Consider the following 18,958-nt stretch of genomic DNA (forward strand, 5'->3'; position numbering starts at 1 on the left):
TCACATTCTCTGAATCCTGATTTCTATCTCTTGAGTCAGACCTCCTGCTCTGGTTCCTCTTCTGAGAGGCAGGGCAAACTGCTCCGGGCGGAGCAAAGCCAGGACTGGCTTGAGTTTACCTAAGGGATTACATTCCTCAACTACTGCTTGCCAATATCTGCAAACAATCTGATCACGTATTGTCTCCACATTTCTGATTACTAATGCACAGTGCAAAGTCCAGTGTTTCGTGACAGGAGGACATCTTATTTATTTTTTTTTTAGGTAACAGAAACTAACATTTAGTGTGAAGGAATCACAACCGTGGTAATAAGAAACTAGAATAAGGAAAGCAAGGATCAAGATTTCAAACTGTCGGGCCTGGCATGGTGGCATAACAGCTAAACTCTTCACCTTGAATGCACCAGGATTCTCCCATATGGGTGCCAGTTCTAATCCCTGCTGTCCCACTTCCCTTCCAGCTCTCTACCTGTGGCCTGGGAAAGCAGTCGACGACGGCCCAAAGCCATGGGACCCTGTGCCTGTGTGGGAGACCTGGAAGAAGCTCCTGGCACCTGACTTTAGGTAGAGGCAACTCCGGCTGTTGCAGCCACTTGGGGAGTGAATCATCAGATGGAAAATCTTCCTCTCTGTCTTTCCTCCTCTCTGTGTATCTCACTTTCCAATAAAATAAATAAATAAAATCTTTTAAAAAAGATTTCAAACTGTATTTTTTTGATAATCACAAAATGTAGGTATGAGAGTCTGGCTAGTGGCTCCATTGGCTAATCCCTTACCTTGCAAGCGCTGGGATCCCATATGAGTGCTGGTACATATCCTGGCTGCTCCATTTCCCATCCATTTCTCTGCCTTTGGCCTGGGAATGCAGTGGAGGACAGCCCAAAGCCTGGGGACCCTGCACCCATGTGGGAGACCCGGAAGAAGCACCCGGCTTTGGATTGCCTCAGCTCTGGCTGTTGCAGCCACATGTGGCGTGAACCAGCAGACAGAAGATCTTTCTGTCACTCCTTCTCTCTGCAAATCTGCCTTTTCAATAAAAATAAATAAATCTAAAGAAAACAACATAGGTATAAGATAGATAACAATATTTACAATTAGCCTATCCTGTGTTTTCTAAGCATGCTGGCTCAGGCGCTGTGCTGGCTGCTGGAGCTCAGTACGACCAGTCACTTTTCCCTAGGTTATAGGTTTTAATAGAAACTATAGTGGGCGGTGCAGTGCAGTAGCCTAATGGCGAGAGTTCTTGCTTTGCATTGCTGGTCAATGTCCCAACCGCTCCACTTCCCATCCAGCTCCCTGCTTGTGGCCTGGGAAAGCAGTCAAGGATGGCCCGAAGCTTTGGGATCCTGTACCCGCATGGAAGACCTAGAAGAAGCTGCTGGCCTGAAGGTTTGGGAGCCTGCACCCATGTGGGAGACCCAGAAGAGGCTCCTGGCTGCTGGCTTTGGATTGGCTTAGCTCTGGCCATTGTGGCCATTTGGGAAGTAGACCAGTGGACAAAAAATCTCTCTCTCTGTCTCTACTTCTCTGTAAATCTGAGTTTCCAGTGAAAATAAATAAATGTAAAACAAAACAAAACAAAAATTATACTGGAATAGTCAATGTAGCTATGACTCCAAGGAATAATTTTGGACATGCATCACCCTTTTGAGGTTTTCTTATTTTAAATAAGTAGGTACTTCTTTCTCTGGAAAGCACAGAAGTACATATGAAGCTTTTGAAGGTTATTTGTTGCTTCTAGTTCCATGGAGAATGAGAAACAAATCCCTCACACACAGGGGACAAGTTTTCTTTCCCAATTTGTTATCTCCACAAAGAACAGAGGCTGGGCGATGGGTTTGGGTGGGGCAGAAATGTGTCAGGAAAGGTAAGAGAGGAGGCTGAGTATGTGTCAACTGACAATCCCTACACAGCTCATCCCTGAGAAGGTATTTCCTTTTCTGCCAACAGGGTGGTCAAAGGGTGGGGCATTTATCACGATGCCCGTCCCCCTTGACTGCTTTCCTAGCACAGCACACAGCCTGCAACACCCATATCTCATGCTGGAAGGTCTGGGTGCAAGGTACAGCTCCTAATTCCACTTTCCTGCTCGTCACCCCTGCAGGGCAGCAGGTGATGGGGAAAGTCCCTGGACCTTTGTCCCCACATGGCAGACCCTGACTAAGCACCTGGCTCCAGGTTATGGCGTGTCCCAACCCCAGCTGTTGAGGGCATTTGGGGAGTGAAGCAGTACACAGAAGATGTTCTTCTTTCTCTTTGTTTCTAATAACTATATAATTTCCTGAAAATTTTTTTTATTTGTTTTACTTTGAAAGGCAGAATTAGAGAGAGGGCAAGAGACAGAGAGAGATTCCATTCACCTGGCTGCCATGGCCGAAGTGTTTGAATCATCTTCCCAGTTACATTAACAATGACCTTATTGGAATGTAGACTCAAATGAGCTTTCATATAGAATGCTGGTACTGCAGGTGGAGGCTTACCCACTGTACAACACCAGCCCCCATAATTTAAACACAGACAAACCAAAAAAAAAACACCACCACCTAATTGCCTCCCAGGAAGTGCATCAACAGGAAGCTGGGATCAGAGGCCCGCTAGTTACTATGATACAGCATATGGCTTCCCAAGCCACAACTTGCACCTGTCCGCACAGTGCTTTGTGATGTAAAACATGCTAAGAATTACCTTGCTGATTCTGGATCCAAAATCAGGGCTTCAATCGCATGAGATATCAGCAAACAGCTCTGTTGCTGTCTGGATTAGTATTAAGGGTAAAAATTCTACTGTAGTTATTTTCTCATATACATATTAAATGAGCAGTCCAGAAGAGGGTCCCCTTCTGAGTATAAGCAATCATAACCCTGTGAGCTCTGAGGGTCGGGGCTTCTGTGTTTCCTTCTCCGGGACATATACTTAAGTGACAGCTCCAGGGAGGGGCCTTCAGAGGCTGCCTAAGGCGGGCACAGAGACCAGGATGCCATCACAGTGTCTCCCCTCTGACTGGTCTTAAGCATACTTCATAAGCACTGGATACATACACGCAAATAAGAAAGGCTTCATTCGGCCCGGCGGCGTGGCCTAGCGGCTAAAGTCCTCACCTTGAATGCGCTGGGATCCCATATGGGCGCCAGTTCTAATCCCGGCAGCTCCACTTCCCATCCAGCTCCCTGCTTGTGGCCTGGGAAAGCAGTCGAGGACGGCCCAATGCATTGGGACACTGCACCCTCGTGGGAGACCCGGAAGAGGTTCCAGGTTCCCGGCTTAGGATCGGCATGCATCGGCCCGTTGCGGCTCACTTGGGGAGTGAATCATCGGACGGAAGGTCTTCCTCTCTGTCTCTCCTCCTCTCTGTAAATCTGACTTTGTAATAAAAATAAAATCTTAAAAAAAAAAAAAAAAAGAAAGGCTTCATTGCTAAAAGTTGGGGAAAACAAAAAAGGCTTCACCCCCTCTCAGCCCCGCCTTGTAAGCTGGAGCCCATGGCCTGCCCCCTCTGAGAGTGTACACAACACGGGGGGTGGGCATGCGACAACCCATCTGCAGGGCAGGGGTTCTTAGCCTCTGTTTCTTCTCGCAAAAATATATGGAGTTGTCAATAAAAAAATATGGAGGACTTAAAACAGTCAGAGGAAAAAACCAGTGACTTAAATGACTGAAGAGAAGAAACAAGACTGGCTGGGGAAAGTACAGTGTTCTAGGGGGAATGTGGTGTGCTGTCCAGGACAACCTGAACTTGAGCCCTGGGTGTGGGGAGGCCATAGGCCCTGAGTGTCCTTCTCAGAGGTGGGGCAAGACTGCCACTAAGTCACTACTTTTTAGAAGCCTGGTGGAGGTTTTAGGAAGTACAATTATTTCGCTCATGCTAACTTTCAAAGGGGAAATCGTTAGTCATAATACTTTTGTTGGCTCACTACATGGTTATTTTACAGGTGAGCATATCTGAAATATTCTATCTGCAAGTAAAAGAATACTTCCAGAGAATTTTTCAAAACGCTCCCAAAGGGGCACGGGGGAAGGAAAGAAGGAGACACACTGCTTAGGATACAGTTCCACATTCCGCAAAGTTGCTGAGTCAGCATCAAAAGATGCCTGATACAGATCCCCATACCGGGCGGCAAGGCTTCGGAACTCTTCCATGGACTGCTTCATCTGCGAAGAGGGGAAGAGTACCAAATATGACACATGCAGTGCTGCGACTGTCTACTCAACCCAAAAGGCAGGACACAGAAAAACCACTCCCTAACAGTAAAAATTTAAAAAGTGAATTTTTTGACAAGGCAGGTGAGTTGAGCAGTTGATACCTAGGACTGAGTCAAACCATGGATTTTAAACTTTAGAGTGATTTTAAAGAGAACGTTTAATTCCACAGTGAATTCCAAAAACACTACAGTATTTGTAAGTATTTATAAGTAAAAACTGTCCCTAAAAGCAAAACTCTGGCATACCTGATTGGAGATGCGACCACACCTCTGAAGGTCATTTCCTAAGGTCATGGCAATTGTCGTGGCGATGGCAGGTGGAGGACTTGTCTTCAGGCTATTGCAAGTACAGATGAGTTGAGAGAAGGCTTGCAGAAGGTCAATCCTGAGTTTTACAAATTCACACTGAAAACTGAGAGGATTCAGTGGTGTGCTAGCAGCCTGAGTGAAGAAGAGAGATATTTAAGATGAAGTAAATGTAACGACACAGGACACTTCCACAAACATCTGACCCTCTGTGTTTTGCTCATCTGGATTCCACCACTGTCGACATATATTTATTTATTTAAAAAAATAAAAAAGCTGTCTGAAATGTGCATGTCATTAGTTCCTAAACAAGGCAGCATAAGACAACTATTTATGCAGTGTTTACATTGCGTTGGGTATTATAAGTAGAGACAGTTCAAAGTACATGGGAGAATATGCGTAGCTTATATGCAAAAACCACACCATTTTTTTCAAGGAACCTGTGTTCTGCTGGGTAACTGTATTTGTTGTCATAGTCTGTGTGTAATACCGAGGGATAAACACCTATAACGAAAATCACATATTATCTGAAAGAATAATTCATTATCACCAGTAGCTCTGAAAAACTACGTAAGCAGATTCTTCACTTCCTACATTCTTAAAACCCCAAGATGTGGGTTGGCTGGACCATGTAAGACAACATTTAAGGGCAAGTCAAGAACATTACCATTCCTTTCAATCCCCTTGCCACTTTCCTAACTTTTAAATCTGTAATTTCTAACACTGGAATAATTAAGAGTATCATTAAAAGTTGGGATGGGAGGAAAATAAAGACGAAGGAAGGAGACAAATGTTTCCAGTCTTTTTTTTTTTTTTAAAGATTTATTCATTTTATTACAGCCAGATATACAGAGAGGAGGAGAGACAGAGAGGAAGATCTTCCGTCCGATGATTCACTCCCCAGGTGAGCCGCAACGGGCCGATGCACGCCGATCCGAAGCCGGGAACCTGGAACCTCTTCCGGGTCTCCCACGAGGGTGCAGTGTCCCAATGCACTGGGCCGTCCTCAACTGCTTTCCCAGGTGACAAGCAGGGAGCCGGATGGGAAGTGGAGCTGCTGGGATTAGAACCGGCGCCCATATGGGATCCTGGGGCTTTCAAGGCGAGGACCCTAGCCGCTAGGCCACGCCGCCGGGCCCAGTCTTTTTTTTTTTTTTAAGATTTATTTTTATTGGAAAGTCAGATATACAGAGAGGAGAGACAGAGAGGAAGATCTTCCATCCAATGATTCACTCCCCAAGTGGCCACAATGGCTGGAGCCAATCCGAAGCTAGGAGCCAGGTGCCTCTTCTGGGTCTCCCACGCTTGTGTAGAGTCCCAAAGCTTTGAGCTGTCCTCGACTGCTTTCCCAGGCCACAAGCAGGGAGCTGGATGGGAAGTAGGGTAACCGGGATTAGAACTGGCGCCCATATGGGATCCCGGCATGCTCAAAGGCGAGGACTTTAGCCACTAGACTACCGCGCTGGCCCAGTCACTATTGTTTTTTAAAAAGCAGGATCAGGCATGTGCCACAGTGGTTAACAGGCCTGTCTCCCCCATCAGAGTCCCTTGGAGCCAAGCTCCCGGCTCTGCTGCCTGTTTCAGCTTCTGCCAATGCACACTCAGATGCAGCAGGTGACACCTCAAGCACGTGGGTCCACATGAGAGACCCCGACTGAGTGACAGGCTTCAGTGTGGCCCTCTCTGGCCCAGGAGGAACCTGGTGGATGGAAGGTTCTTTTCCCTTTGTCTCCCTGCCTTTCAACTAAGAAAAAAAAAAAAGCATTTTGCCTTAAAGCTGCCTTCTTTCACTGAAAGAAATCACAGAAAGGGCACGGTGCAGTAGCCTAGCGGCTGAAGTCCTCATCTTGCATGCGCTGGGATCCCGTGTGGGTGCCGGTTCCTGTCAAGCTGCTCCACTTCCTCTCCAGCTCCCTGTTTATGGCCTGGGAAAGCAATCCAGGATGGTCCAAAGCCTTGGGATCCTATATCCACATCGGAGACCTGGAAAAAGTTTCTGGTTCCTCGCTTCAGATCAGCTTAGCTCCACCCATTATGGCACCTGTGGAGTGAGCCAGCTGATGGAAAATCTTTATTTCCGTCTCTTCTTCTCTGTGTATATCTGTCTTTCGAAAAAAAATTAATAAATCTTAAAAAAAAAGTGAGAGAGAGAAAGAGAAATCACAGAAAGGCCACCAAGCAAGAAATCAGCTTTAATCTGCAACACTTCACTGAAGACAGATTCGGGAGTAAAATCAGCATTGGCTAGGTAGAGGAGACAAGGAGGCATGTCAAGCATGCAAAGAGAACTAAAAGCCTCCACTGTTTGCTTTTTTTTTTTTTTTTAAGATTTCTCTATTTTTCTACTGCATTTGGAGTCTTTTTTAGGAAGTGAGGGCCTACCCCTAAGTGTTCCAGTGTGTTTCCAACATTTTCTTCCAAAAGTTTGAAGGTTTCTGGATGTAGGTTTAGATCTGTTATCCATTTAGATCTGATCTTAGTGTATGGTGAGAGATGTGGATCTATTTTTTTGTTTCTGCAGGTTATTAACCAGTTGTCCCAACAGCATTTATTGAACAGACCTTCCCATTTGCCTGGATTGTCGTTTGTCTTTTTGTCAAAGATTATTTGGCTGTATCTGTGTGGGTTTCCTTCTGGTGTTTCTATTCTGCTCCATTGATCTTCCTCTCTATCTTTGTGCCAGTACCACGCTGTTTTGATAACCACTGCCCTATAGTATGTCCAGAGGTCCGGAACTGTGATTCCCCCTGCTAACTTCCTGTTCTTCAGGATGGTTCTAGCTATCCGTGGTTTTTTGTGCTTCCAGAAGACGTTGAACTTGACTGGACAATAAGATGCTGGACTCTATGTTTGGTGTATGCTTGCAATGGGGGAATCTCAACTGAACTTGAGCTGTGGTTATGCAACAGGGTGGAGGAATCCACCATGGTGGGAGGGTTTGGGGAGGGGTGGGAGAACCCAAGTATCTATGTAACTGTGTCACATAATACAATGTAATTAATGAAGTTAAATAATAATAATAAAAAAAAGATTTCTTTATTTTTAATGGAAACTTTTATATAGAAGAGACAAAAAAAAAATCTTTCGTTGGCTGTTCCATTTCCGAAATGGCTTCCAGTAGCCAGAGCTGAGCAGATCTGAAGCCAGGAGCCAAGGAGTTTCCTTAGTGTCTCTCAAATGGGTGCAGGGTCTCAAGGCTTTGGACCATCCTTTACTGCTTTCTCAGGCCATAAACTGGGAGCTGGAAAGGTAGTGGAGCAGCTGGGACACAAACCAGTGCCATACGGGAAGCCCGCACTTGCAGACAGAGGATTGACCAATTGAGCCATTGCTTAACCAGCCCCAAATCTTAAACTCTTTAGCACTGACCTAGTGGAGAAAAAAAACACATACTAAAAATATGTTAGAGTCCAGCGTGTAGGCTCATCTGGCTAATCTTTCACTTCCAAATGTGGCATACTATATGGGCACCTGGTCGTATCACGGCTGCTCCACTTCCCTTCCACCTCCCTGCTTGTGGCCTGGGAAACCATTTGAGGATGGCCCAAAGCTTCGGGACCCTGTACATGCATGGGAGACTCACAAGAAGTTCCTGGCTCCTGGCTTCATATCGGCTGAGCTCTGGCCATTGCGGCTACATGGGGAGTGAACCAGTGGACAGAAGACATTTGTCTCTCCTTTCTTTGAAAATCTGCCTTTCCAATAAAAATAAATCTTTTTTTAAAATGCTAGTTTAACAATAAACAGAGGCTTGGTAAAATTATTCTTCCTCTATGACATGACCTGCTTAAAACATGCTGATACTGTATCTCCAACTGTTTTAGCAAGAGAGGGATGTGATTCTAGGCTTATGGGGTAAGTCCCATTATTATCCATTTGGTTAAGTACCCTATACTAACTTCAGTGTGATTTTTATTAGTAAGTATCACACAGCTGTACTATTTGGTAATATTCATATTTTGCTCTACAAAATAATAAGCCACTCCTTATATCCTAGTATCTCTCAAGGATACTTGTCCCAGTATACCTCTCAAATTACAAAGGCATCTGAAAGACTGTTACATAGGTAGGGGTAATAACTGCACTCAAGGTATTTAATTGTGTGGTGTTCAACCCTTGGGATATTGCATTCTAAGTATGAAACAGTACAGACTAGGATATTAAAAACTGCTTTACATTTCTTAGATGATAGTTGGCTATTCTTACAGGAGGGTAAATTCCCTCTGCATCCTTTGCCCCTTGAGCTGGATTCTGCAATTTTTAATTGATTGCTTGTTAGCAATTTAAGAAGGGATGGGATACAAGGAATTATATATGATACTGATATTTAAAAATACAGACCTTCTTACCAGACGAAAACAAAACAACCACAAATTATCCATTGGCAATAGTGTTCTGCATTATAAAACTAAAGGAGAAGTGAGAGGAAGCTGTAACGAGGAGGACTGGCTGCAACTCTGGATTTATATCTAACAAGAAACGTTTTAGATGATGTAAGACAACCATGAAAATGATTATGCCATTTGGACCTTGTCATACCAAACGTAAGGTACGACACATGTTTAAAGAATGAACACTGAAAAAAAACACTTGTCATAAAGGTCAAGATCTTAAAAACGATGCAAAATCTATAGGAAATAAAATGTAGGCCATGCAAGTATGAACAACGCCAAGGGGAAACAAAAGGAAAGTAATTTTCTGATCATTACATGGCTCCTAGAACTTAAACAGAGGTTGAGTTAGAAGGCCAGCACACGATTCAAACATTGTGTGTAATGAAAACTGCTCCTAAAGATTCCTCAGGAAGATGTCTAGTCAGGTCACAAGAGCCAGCTCTGCGTCCTCATCTGTTGTCCACTCTGGGAGTGAGATCACCGACAAGGATGCTGGGAGGACTGCCCCTCTCTTTAAACTGCTATTTGTCTTCCTGATTATTATTTCTTCCTGTTTTTTTTTTTTTTTTTGCTAAAGATATAGAGTTAGGGCATCACTGAATTTGTGATTTGTAGTACATACTGTATTTTCTAAATAGGGGTAGCTAAAGAAACCCATGTGAAGAAATCAACCTAGAAGGTCATTTACAATCTATCTGTATTTACCCACAGAACACCTTCCTCATAAGCAGACTTAGCAGTGTTACACAGACTCACAGCGCTATAAAAGACACCTCTAAAGTACTTTCAGCCCGTAGAACTGAAACTCTACACTCATTAAATAACTCCCCACCCCACTTCACCCTGGCAACCACCATTCTACTTTCTGTTTCTATGAGCCTGTCTCCTTTAGTTCTATTACAGAAGTGGAAGCACACTGCGTTTGTCTCCTGAGAGAGACTTAACTGAGCTTACGTTCAGCTTCTAAAAAGGAGAAGTCAAGATGAAGACCATGTGAATTAGATTAAATCAGCTCCCCTGCTAACAACTAGGAAATCAGAACAAAGTGTTAAAAAAACATCTCTTTGAAACATACTAAAGCAGTGAGGATGTATGGGAGACAAGATGAGAGAGAAGGGATATCCAAAGAAGTAAGACCAGCCTTTGGTTACATCTGCTGTCTTGAGATGTATGTTAGTTTGAAAACCACTGCTGTCCGGCTCAGAAGCTGAGCAGCTGCTTACGTCTCCAAGGGCCAGAGGAAGAGCCATGGAAAGCACTTCAGGCTTTCGCTTATCATCCCAAAGGGCTACAGCCTAGACATTTAAAAACTCCAGGCTACCTGGGCCCTCACCAGGACTGATGCCTAGCTTCTGAAGCAGTTCAGTCTTGCAGGATGAGGGATCCATTCTGATCTAAGTAAATGCCTTTGCAAAACAGAGAAAGGGGTGGGTGTCTGGTCAGCAGTTAAGACACTTGCAACTGGGACCCCTGCATCCCTTTGTGGCATATCGCTCCTGGATCCCTGCCTGCTTGGCCTATGTGGGAGTTCATAAGGACATGGGTCACAGTGCCCCTGGGGGAGACCCCTGGCAATGGTCTTGGCACACAGACCTCAACCTGACCCGATTAATTGCCATACAGGTGAGAGCAGTGGGCCACAGCCTGCCTCCTCTGTCCTGGACAAGCTGTGCTGGGACTTCCTTGATAAGCAACTGAGCAGTCAGTGTGGTCCCACGTTACCTGCCAGCCATATGTGGTGTACGTGACCTGAAGTATGACTGGAGGGTCCAGAGAAATAGATATGCCTCTAGTCAATTACAGTACTGTTCCTGGGTGAGAGGACTGTTAAGACAGACCGTTCTACCGTCCCCTTTTCTTGGGCTATATAACATTGCGCTTGCTTTACAATAAATGGACATGCTCAACCAGACTGCCTTCAGTGGTTCTGGCTGAGGAACACCGTCGCATCATCCCCTCGATGGTTACGGGGACCTGCTGGTAAACCCCTGAGATCCCTTATTGACATATTTTGGCTCAAGTCCTGGCTCCACTCCCAATTCTAACACTGTTGCTAATGCCAAACTTGGGAGGCAACCAATGATGGTTCTCACAGTCAGGGCCCTGTCAACTGCATAGGGAACCTGGATTGAATTCCTGGCTCCCAGCTTTGACACTTCCCAAGCACATATTTTTTTTCAAGTCAACAATCAAGACTTATTTTGGTCAGATTTAGCAGTGCAGAAGAGCAGAGGCCTAACGAGGGGAGAGCTTGCCACTTGTCCAAGGGACCACGGTTGGGGATGTATTTGACCCTACAGCCATCAATGACAAGCTGCTTCTCAGCCACCATGTCTTCAAATTCGTCCACATTGAACTTAGTAAAACACCACTTCTTGGAGATGTGGATCTTCTGGTGACCAGGGAACTTGAACTTGGCCCTGCATTGGACCTCAATCACATGTTCCTTGTTCTGCAGCTTGGTGCGGATGGATATGATGATTTGGTCAATGTGAATCCTGGCGACTGTGCCCTGGGGCTTTCCAAAAGCACCCCGCATACCTGTGTGCAGTCTAGATGAGGAACAGCATGAGGTCAGAAGCAGGATCAGCCACTTTGAAGGACTGTCTCTGAGGTCCCTTAGAGCAACCCATACAAGGAACAGGTTGCATACACTACCAAGAATGCTGTTTGCAGCCATTGCACACCAGGTGCCCATGACATAAGGGATCTGGTAGGCTTAATTAGCTGCAGGGTTCTCAAGCATATTTTTTTTTTAAAGATTTATTTTATTTTTGTCACAAAGTCAGATATACTGAGAGGAGGAGAGACAGAGAGGAAGTGGAGCCGCCGGGATTAGAACCAGTGGCCATATGGGATCAAGGCGAGGACCTCAGCCACCAGGTCACGCTGCCGAGCCCCTCAAGCATATTTAATGCACAAATAAAACTTTAGAGCACAGAGAAAAAATTTAAAGCTCTGGATGATGTAGTCAACAACATCTCCCATTTATACTGTCCAGAAACCTTAACACTTACAGTAGTTTACAATTAAAAACAGCTTTCATAAAACATTTTTAAAATGTAGAAAAAGCCACATATTAGAATTTGCATCTCATTTATCCTACAAAATATTAGCATTCAGAACATACAAAGAACTCATATAAATCAGTAATAAAACACAAACACTCTTAGAAGAAAAATCCCCAGCAAAAATTTTATCAACCCTAAAAAAGCCCAAAAAACCAAAGCAAAACACAAACACAAATGGATAAACATGAAACAACGCTTAAGTATCTGGAATCCAGAAATGGTCAATTGTAAACTCCAGACCAGGTGGAAAAATGCAAAGCAACAGAAGTTCTATTATGCTGTTGGGAGAATTACAAATTTGTAAAGCCACTCAAGAAAATATCCTGATATTAGCTAGTTAAAATATGTACATTAATTCATGCAGTTTCACAAGGCTATGTATCTTAGAGAAGCATCTCCCAACAGGGGAAGGAATGCTCAGCAATTCTCAGGGTTCAGCATCTTTAGAAGCTGACCATTATAGCCAACAGCCACACAGTCACAGGGTATATAATGACATTTCCGAAATGGTGTTTCCATCAATAACCAAGGGGGTCCCATTGGTTATCACTCGGACAACCATTTTAGTTTGTATAAATATACCCTGAGATGTTCATGTGATGATGAAAGTGTGTAATGCAATTTCCAGAACAAAATGTGCACCTATCACTAAGAGATGCACAACTGTACTTCCTCGACTTCCTTCACTGTACTAGGCCGAAATATCCCTACACACTTCCAAACTGAAGGAGCAGATATACAACTCTGAATAAGGTCCACTGCCAAGAGAAGAGTCTTCAATCTCAGGGCTACTGATGTTTCAATGGAATAATGCTTTGCTGAGGGAGTTGGTCCTGGACAATGTAGGATGTTTAGCAGCATTCCTGGTCTTTGTGTACTAAAAATACCATGACATCTTCGCAAGGAGTGATAGCCAAAACAGACTCCACACACTATCATATCAAATCTGCCTACATGAATCAAAGGACACAAGGAAGGATGTTTAGATAAGCACTGAATGCAACAGCAAAACACACAGCAAAATCAAAACATTTAACATTGGAATGGGAAATAAAATGATGAGCTCTTAGGATGCAAGAGCACATAGAAAGGAAACTGACTCACAGTTCTAGGCAACAGAACAGGTACATCTTGGAGCCGGTGCTATGCGTAATAGAGCCGCTACCTGGGACACCGGCATCCCATACAGGCACTGGTTCGTATCCCAGCTGTTCCACTTCCCATCCAGCTCCCTGCTAAGGACTGGGAAAAGCAGGGGAAGATGGCCCAAATGCCTGGGCCCCTGTCATCCAATTGGGAGACCTGGATGAAGCTGCTGACTTTACCCTGGCTCAGCTATGGCAGCTGCAGCCACTTGGGGAGTGGACCAGAGGATGGAGGACCTCTATTTGTGTCTCCCTTTGTTTCTGTAACTCCAACTTTCAAAAAAAAAAAAAAAAAAAATGAGCAGCTGGAATTGTGGCACAGAAAGTAAAGCTGCTGGCTGTGATACTGACATTCCACATGGGCATCAGTTCAAGTCCCAGCTGCTCCATTTCTGATCCAGTTCCCTACTAGTGTGTCTGGAAAAGCAGCAGATGACACAAGTACTTGGGCACCTGCCAACCACTTGTGAGACACTGTTTGAAGTGCCTGCTTTCTGGCATACACCTGATTGCTGCAACCATTTAGAAAGTGAACCAGTAGATAAAAGATCTTGCTCTCTCTCTCTTTCCTTCCCTGTAACTCTGACTTCCAAATATATAAATCTTTTTTAAAAATAAAAATAAGACAATCATAGGAATATAGGTTAATCAAAGCAAGTAAAAAAATACATAAAATTCAAAAACAAGCAACATAAAATAACATCCAAATTATAAAACAGGCAAGTTAAAATAATAAAGAAAGGTAGGGCCTGGTGTGATAGCCTAGCAGCTGAAGTCCTTGCCTTGCTTGCACCGGGATCCCATATGGGCACCAGTTCTAATTCTGGCAGCTCTGCTTCCCATTCAGCTCCCTACTTGCGGCATCGGAAAGCAGTCGAGGATGGCCCAAAGCCTTGGGACTCTGCACCTGCATGGGAGACCTGGAAGAGGCTCCTGGCTTCTCGCTTCACCATGGCTCAGCTCCAGCCAGCCACTGAGGCTGCCTGGGGAGTGAAAACAACCAAAAGACTCTCTCTCTCCTCCTCCTCTCTGTATATCTGACTTTCCTATAAAAATAAAATAAATCTTAAAAAAAAAAAAAAAATAATAAGGAAAGGCAAAGGAACGGCAAACACAATACTCAGGAGAGCAGTGATGTTTCTGGGACAGGAGATGGGATACCAACATGGCAGAGCACATGAAATCAACAGCAATGTCTCATTCCCTAAACTGGAGGCTTGTATATTTCTTGTATTTTTTTAGATCCTACGTACCCACATACTATACCTTTCCAATATTTTATAACAAAAATACAAAATAAATTCCCATGTAAGCAGGCAGAAGGCTGAGCTGCTCCTTTGACTCGTAACCCAATTTCCACACTTTACTATCTCCTCCCTCTGAAGTCACTTATTTTTAACTAATGGCATAGGGCAAAGGTCATGTGATTTTGTGACTATAGCTTACGTTTCTAATGAATCAAAAGGGAAAGCATTCTGAGCAAACCTAACCTAACCAAAAGGATGCAGTAAAAGAAGGTCTAGAAAGTGAGGGATTCTTTTGATGGCCTTGAAGAAGCAAGTAGGTGTGAGAAAACGATTCTGCCAACAGTCATATAAGCTTAGGAGAGAATCCTGAGGCTCCTTGTGTCTCGGCCAGCACGACCCTGGCACACACCTGTTGGCAGCTCTCTGACACTATGAGTCACGCCTGGACTTCTGAGCCACAGAAACAGAAAAAATGCACGGGCGCTGCTTCACGGCACTACGTTGGTAATAATCGGCTTCACACTGAATGCTAATACAGCACAATTTTTACTCTTATGAAGCAAGTCAACTCTTATCACTGCAGGAAACCAAATGCATGATGTTTTTCAAGGGGCCCCACAGCACAGAGTGCTGAATTTGTCTTGTTGAGTTTGGCTGGCGTGGGTTAAAGGCATGATCTTCAGGGCTGTACAATCCAAGGTCTGTCAGAAAGTCAAAGCTCACGAGCCAATCCACTCAGTGAAAGCAGCACAGAGCTACTGTCGGATCCACGTCTGTCAAAGGTCCACCCCAACATTGCCATACCCTCAGACACATCAGCCGCTTCCAAAGACCATGAGGGTCTTACAGCCTGTCCCTCCACGTTATTCTTAAACGGAGAATCATTCTATTCCTATTCTCAAAGCACAGTGTTTCCATAAGGTAAGTGCATGAAATCGGTTGAATTAAGAAAACAAAAACCTCACCTCAAAAGAATAAACTTGGAGGCCCTTTGATCTACCTAAGGTGGCACGTGCTAACAGCAGGATAGAGTAGCAGGCAATCTCCTGTTTGTCACTCAAGTGCTTTCTCCCTGTGTCAGAATTCAGCCCTTAATTATTTCCAAGCCTCATTAAATATAACTATCATACATCATTAGAAAGGTATTAGATAGTCAAGAGAACTTTTTAGAAAATTAACTTGCTCACTTGTGTGGCTGTTCCCCAGTTGTTATTTACTGTACTGAATGATTAATAAGTTTTTGTACTCTATAAACTAGAAAATAAAATTATTTTATTGATCTAAACCAACCTATAATGCATTTTTAATTTTCTGAGCTATTTATCAGTCTGATATTGGCAGCTAGTTTCTCCCCAGAATAATCCAGAAGAAACAATCAAGGTAGACAATGTTAGTTACCCTTTACAAAGGAGAGGAGCCTGTTTGTTCCTCTGTCTTAGCTATCAATCGTGGCAAGCAAACAAACCACACTTCAACATATATGTGTACCACAGCACTGTGAATATCATCTCTCTTTTGTGACACCTGTTTATTCTTTGCTCTACTTTGAAGCATTTTTTAGGGTTTTTGGTCCATTAAAACCACTTTAAATGTTATTACTGCATATAAACAGGTGTTAAAAGCTTCTTCACTCTATCTCAACATACACCGTTTTAAAGTTGTAACACGTAATGTTTACACAACTTCTTTACTTTTAAAAGGAAAAAATCCTCTTGCATTAATACATAAAATGCTCATTTTTTTAGATGATGGGTTTTTACTTCAGAATTTAACTAATTTCAAGGAAGCATAAAATGTTAAAAGGTCTGTCCTCTCAACAATTCTTTCACTTTCTTGGCAGAAACAACAAGCGCACTGGCCAGCGGTTCATGTGGAGTAGGATATCACAGAGGGGTAACACGTGGGGCACTGTCACCTTTGACTGTTAACTTAGAAGGAAATGCCCCGAGTGAGGCGAGGTCAGGGGCTTTGTGTGATGGTGACCCCACCCCGGCTGGGATCTTCCTAAGATGTGGGGAGGCGGAATCTGATTTCCCCACACTTACTTTTTCTGCACAGAATGTGCAATCCTCTTCACGCATCATAAAAAACCAGAGGAGAGGTAAAAGGAAGAACCAAGGGGTTGCTTTCATATTCATGACTATTTATTACTTTGATTTCAGCAGATAATGTGCAAGGCAGTTAAAATAAGACAAATCAAAAAAAGAGAAGGGAGAGAATTTTTGCACAGGTCTTATCACCAAGGGAGAATGAAGAGGACTTACAGTTAAGGATGCAATTCCTTTGTGGTAGAATTTTAAAGACTCAGCAATGCAAGAAAGTGCTGAGCTATAATTCTCCTCTTGCAAGCCGGTGAGACACTGTTCTGCATGTGAGAACTCCTTCAAACTATTCAGCCAGAAGTAGAAGTGTTCTGAGGCCACCTGAGTCAGCAAGCTCTGATAAAGCTCCCTGGCCATGTCGTGATTGCCCTAAAAAAAAAAAAAAAAAGGGAGGCACATGGTGAGGTTAAATTCGAGAGAGTTGATGCAGCAGCTAAAAACCAAACCTAAATCTCATCCTCTTCTTACGTAATTCTGTGAGTCTCACTCTCAGTATTTTTTTCTGAGAAAATATGCTGAGCTGCTTTTATGTAACACAATGCCCGAAGTTCTCTACTAAAACAGTTTCAAGGAGAAAACAGATGGAATTCACTTCAACTCAACCCTACAATTTTAGTCCAAAATAAAGACCCAGCATATTTACTGTATTTCTTTCCGGGGAAACTATTATTTTGCGGGGCAAGAGGGAACCCCTTGGGGAAATGCGAATGCTGCTTAAAGTTTGCAGGCCAGGGATGCGCAATGCCCTGCAATGCTTGGGGGCCTGGGGCAGTTTGGTATAGTGAAGAACTGTCTAACCCATAGCACTCCTCTCCCCATTTAAGAAACAGTGTAAGATCAAGATGAGCTTCAATCACCTAGAGCAATTTGTTTCCTTGACTTGACCCACAGTATTTTCTGTGTTAATCCAACTCTGTACTTCTTCTAACATTAAATAAAAATTGTTGGGCTTTATGAAAAGAGTACAGCACATTAAAACTTTATTCCACTTAATAATCATAAGGTGGGGCAGAGAACAGGAAGAAAATAAGCTGTACTGATCAAGAAAGTTGGTGTGAGGCCTTGGTTTTGACAACAGAGGGCAACACAAAAGCGATGCTAACACCACCTCCAGCTAGAAAGAGCTCGGATCTTAACTTCTTCGAACCCTGATACATATGAGCAACATATACAGCATGGTCTTACAAGGAAAGTTAAAAGCCAGATCATTTCTCTTAACATCTTTCAAATCCATGACTAAAAAGTGCTGCTTGTTTTCACATCTGAACAGGACTAAAATCATGTGATCTATAGAGTCCACCATCGAATTTTAAGTGTAGTACATACCATTCGGGAAGCCTGTCTGGCAATCCGGTAGACAGTCCAGCCATTGGAGACGCTTTCAAGCTGCTGCTTAATTATTGCCTTTACCTCGGCAGACAAAGCTTTCTGACTGGCTACAAAGATTACAGTGGCCAAACTCACCTAATGTGGAACAAGAGGAAAGCAAGCCAGGGGAATTATGCAAGTTTAATGTCATAGGTAACCTATCCAAAGGAAGAAAAATTAGAACTCATTTAAACATAAAAAATGTTTTCTATTGATATTCATTTAGTTTCTCATTTTGAGGTGATTCAGCAACTTACGCTAGACTCACAGTATTGTCTAAAACGGCAAATTTTGAGGAAGTCCATATATGAAGCGAAATAAATTCTTTTTTTTTTTTTTTAAAGATTTATTCATTTTATTACAGCCAGATATACACAGAGGAGGAGAGACAGAGAGGAAGATCCTCCATCCGATGTTTCACTCCCCAAGTGAGCCGCAACGGGGCCGATGCGCGCCGATCCGATGCCGGGAACCCGGAACCTCTTCCGGGTCTCCAACGTGGGTGCAGTGTCCCAATGCATTGGGCCGTCCTCAACCGCTTTCCCAGGCCACAAGCAGGGAGCTGGATGGGAAGTGGAGCCGCCGGGATCAGAACCGGCGCCCACATGGGATCCCGGAGCTTTCAAGGCGAGGACTTTAGCCGCTAGACCACGCCGCCGGGCCCGAAGCGAAATAAATTCTAACATAATCAGTGAAATGGAAGAGATACATTTACCATGACAGGTAGAAATGCAGAAGATTACCCAATAGTATAATACACACATAAAATTAAAAATATGTAGAACAAGTCTACATACTACTTACTGATACATGTATTTAGATAATAAACTTCTACAACATTCAGGAAGAACCCCCAACTTAGAATGAAATTACCTCTCAAAGAAGGGAGAGATGCTACCAGGGAGGGGTCACAGGGCTTCACCTGTATTAGCAACATTCTTTTACTAAGCTACAGGATGAACGCAAGAGTTTCACTACATTTTTCCTTTGATTTTTTTTTTACTACTATTTTAATATTTCTTAACTAAAATATGCCTTGACATAGCACTAACAAAAAAAGGGAGAAAGCACATTAGTTCAAAATGCCACTTCAATAAAAAAGACTGATTTTATATATATATATACA

The 18,958-nt window shown here is 43.5% G+C and overlaps 1 protein-coding gene and 1 non-coding gene across 2 annotated transcripts in view; both read right to left on the bottom strand.

Moving 5' to 3' along the window:
• INTS7 (integrator complex subunit 7) overlaps positions 1-18,958 on the bottom strand; it is a 68,863-nt gene that overhangs the window by 9,854 nt on the left and 40,051 nt on the right. Inside the window, exons 12-16 of the mRNA XM_058669160.1 lie at positions 17,791-17,928; positions 16,627-16,833; positions 4,446-4,640; positions 4,046-4,149; positions 2,686-2,754 (exon numbers count right to left, since the gene is read on the bottom strand). Coding sequence (XP_058525143.1) covers positions 2,686-2,754; positions 4,046-4,149; positions 4,446-4,640; positions 16,627-16,833; positions 17,791-17,928 — 713 coding nt within the window. The remainder of the gene's footprint in view (positions 1-2,685; positions 2,755-4,045; positions 4,150-4,445; positions 4,641-16,626; positions 16,834-17,790; positions 17,929-18,958) is intronic.
• LOC118759174 (small nucleolar RNA SNORA70) lies at positions 11,501-11,632 on the bottom strand. The gene has a single exon (XR_004996019.2). It is a non-coding gene; the product is annotated as a small nucleolar RNA SNORA70 (small nucleolar RNA).

This window comes from Ochotona princeps, chromosome 10 (genome assembly GCF_030435755.1).
Source record: "Ochotona princeps isolate mOchPri1 chromosome 10, mOchPri1.hap1, whole genome shotgun sequence".
Lineage (NCBI taxonomy): Eukaryota > Metazoa > Chordata > Mammalia > Lagomorpha > Ochotonidae > Ochotona > Ochotona princeps.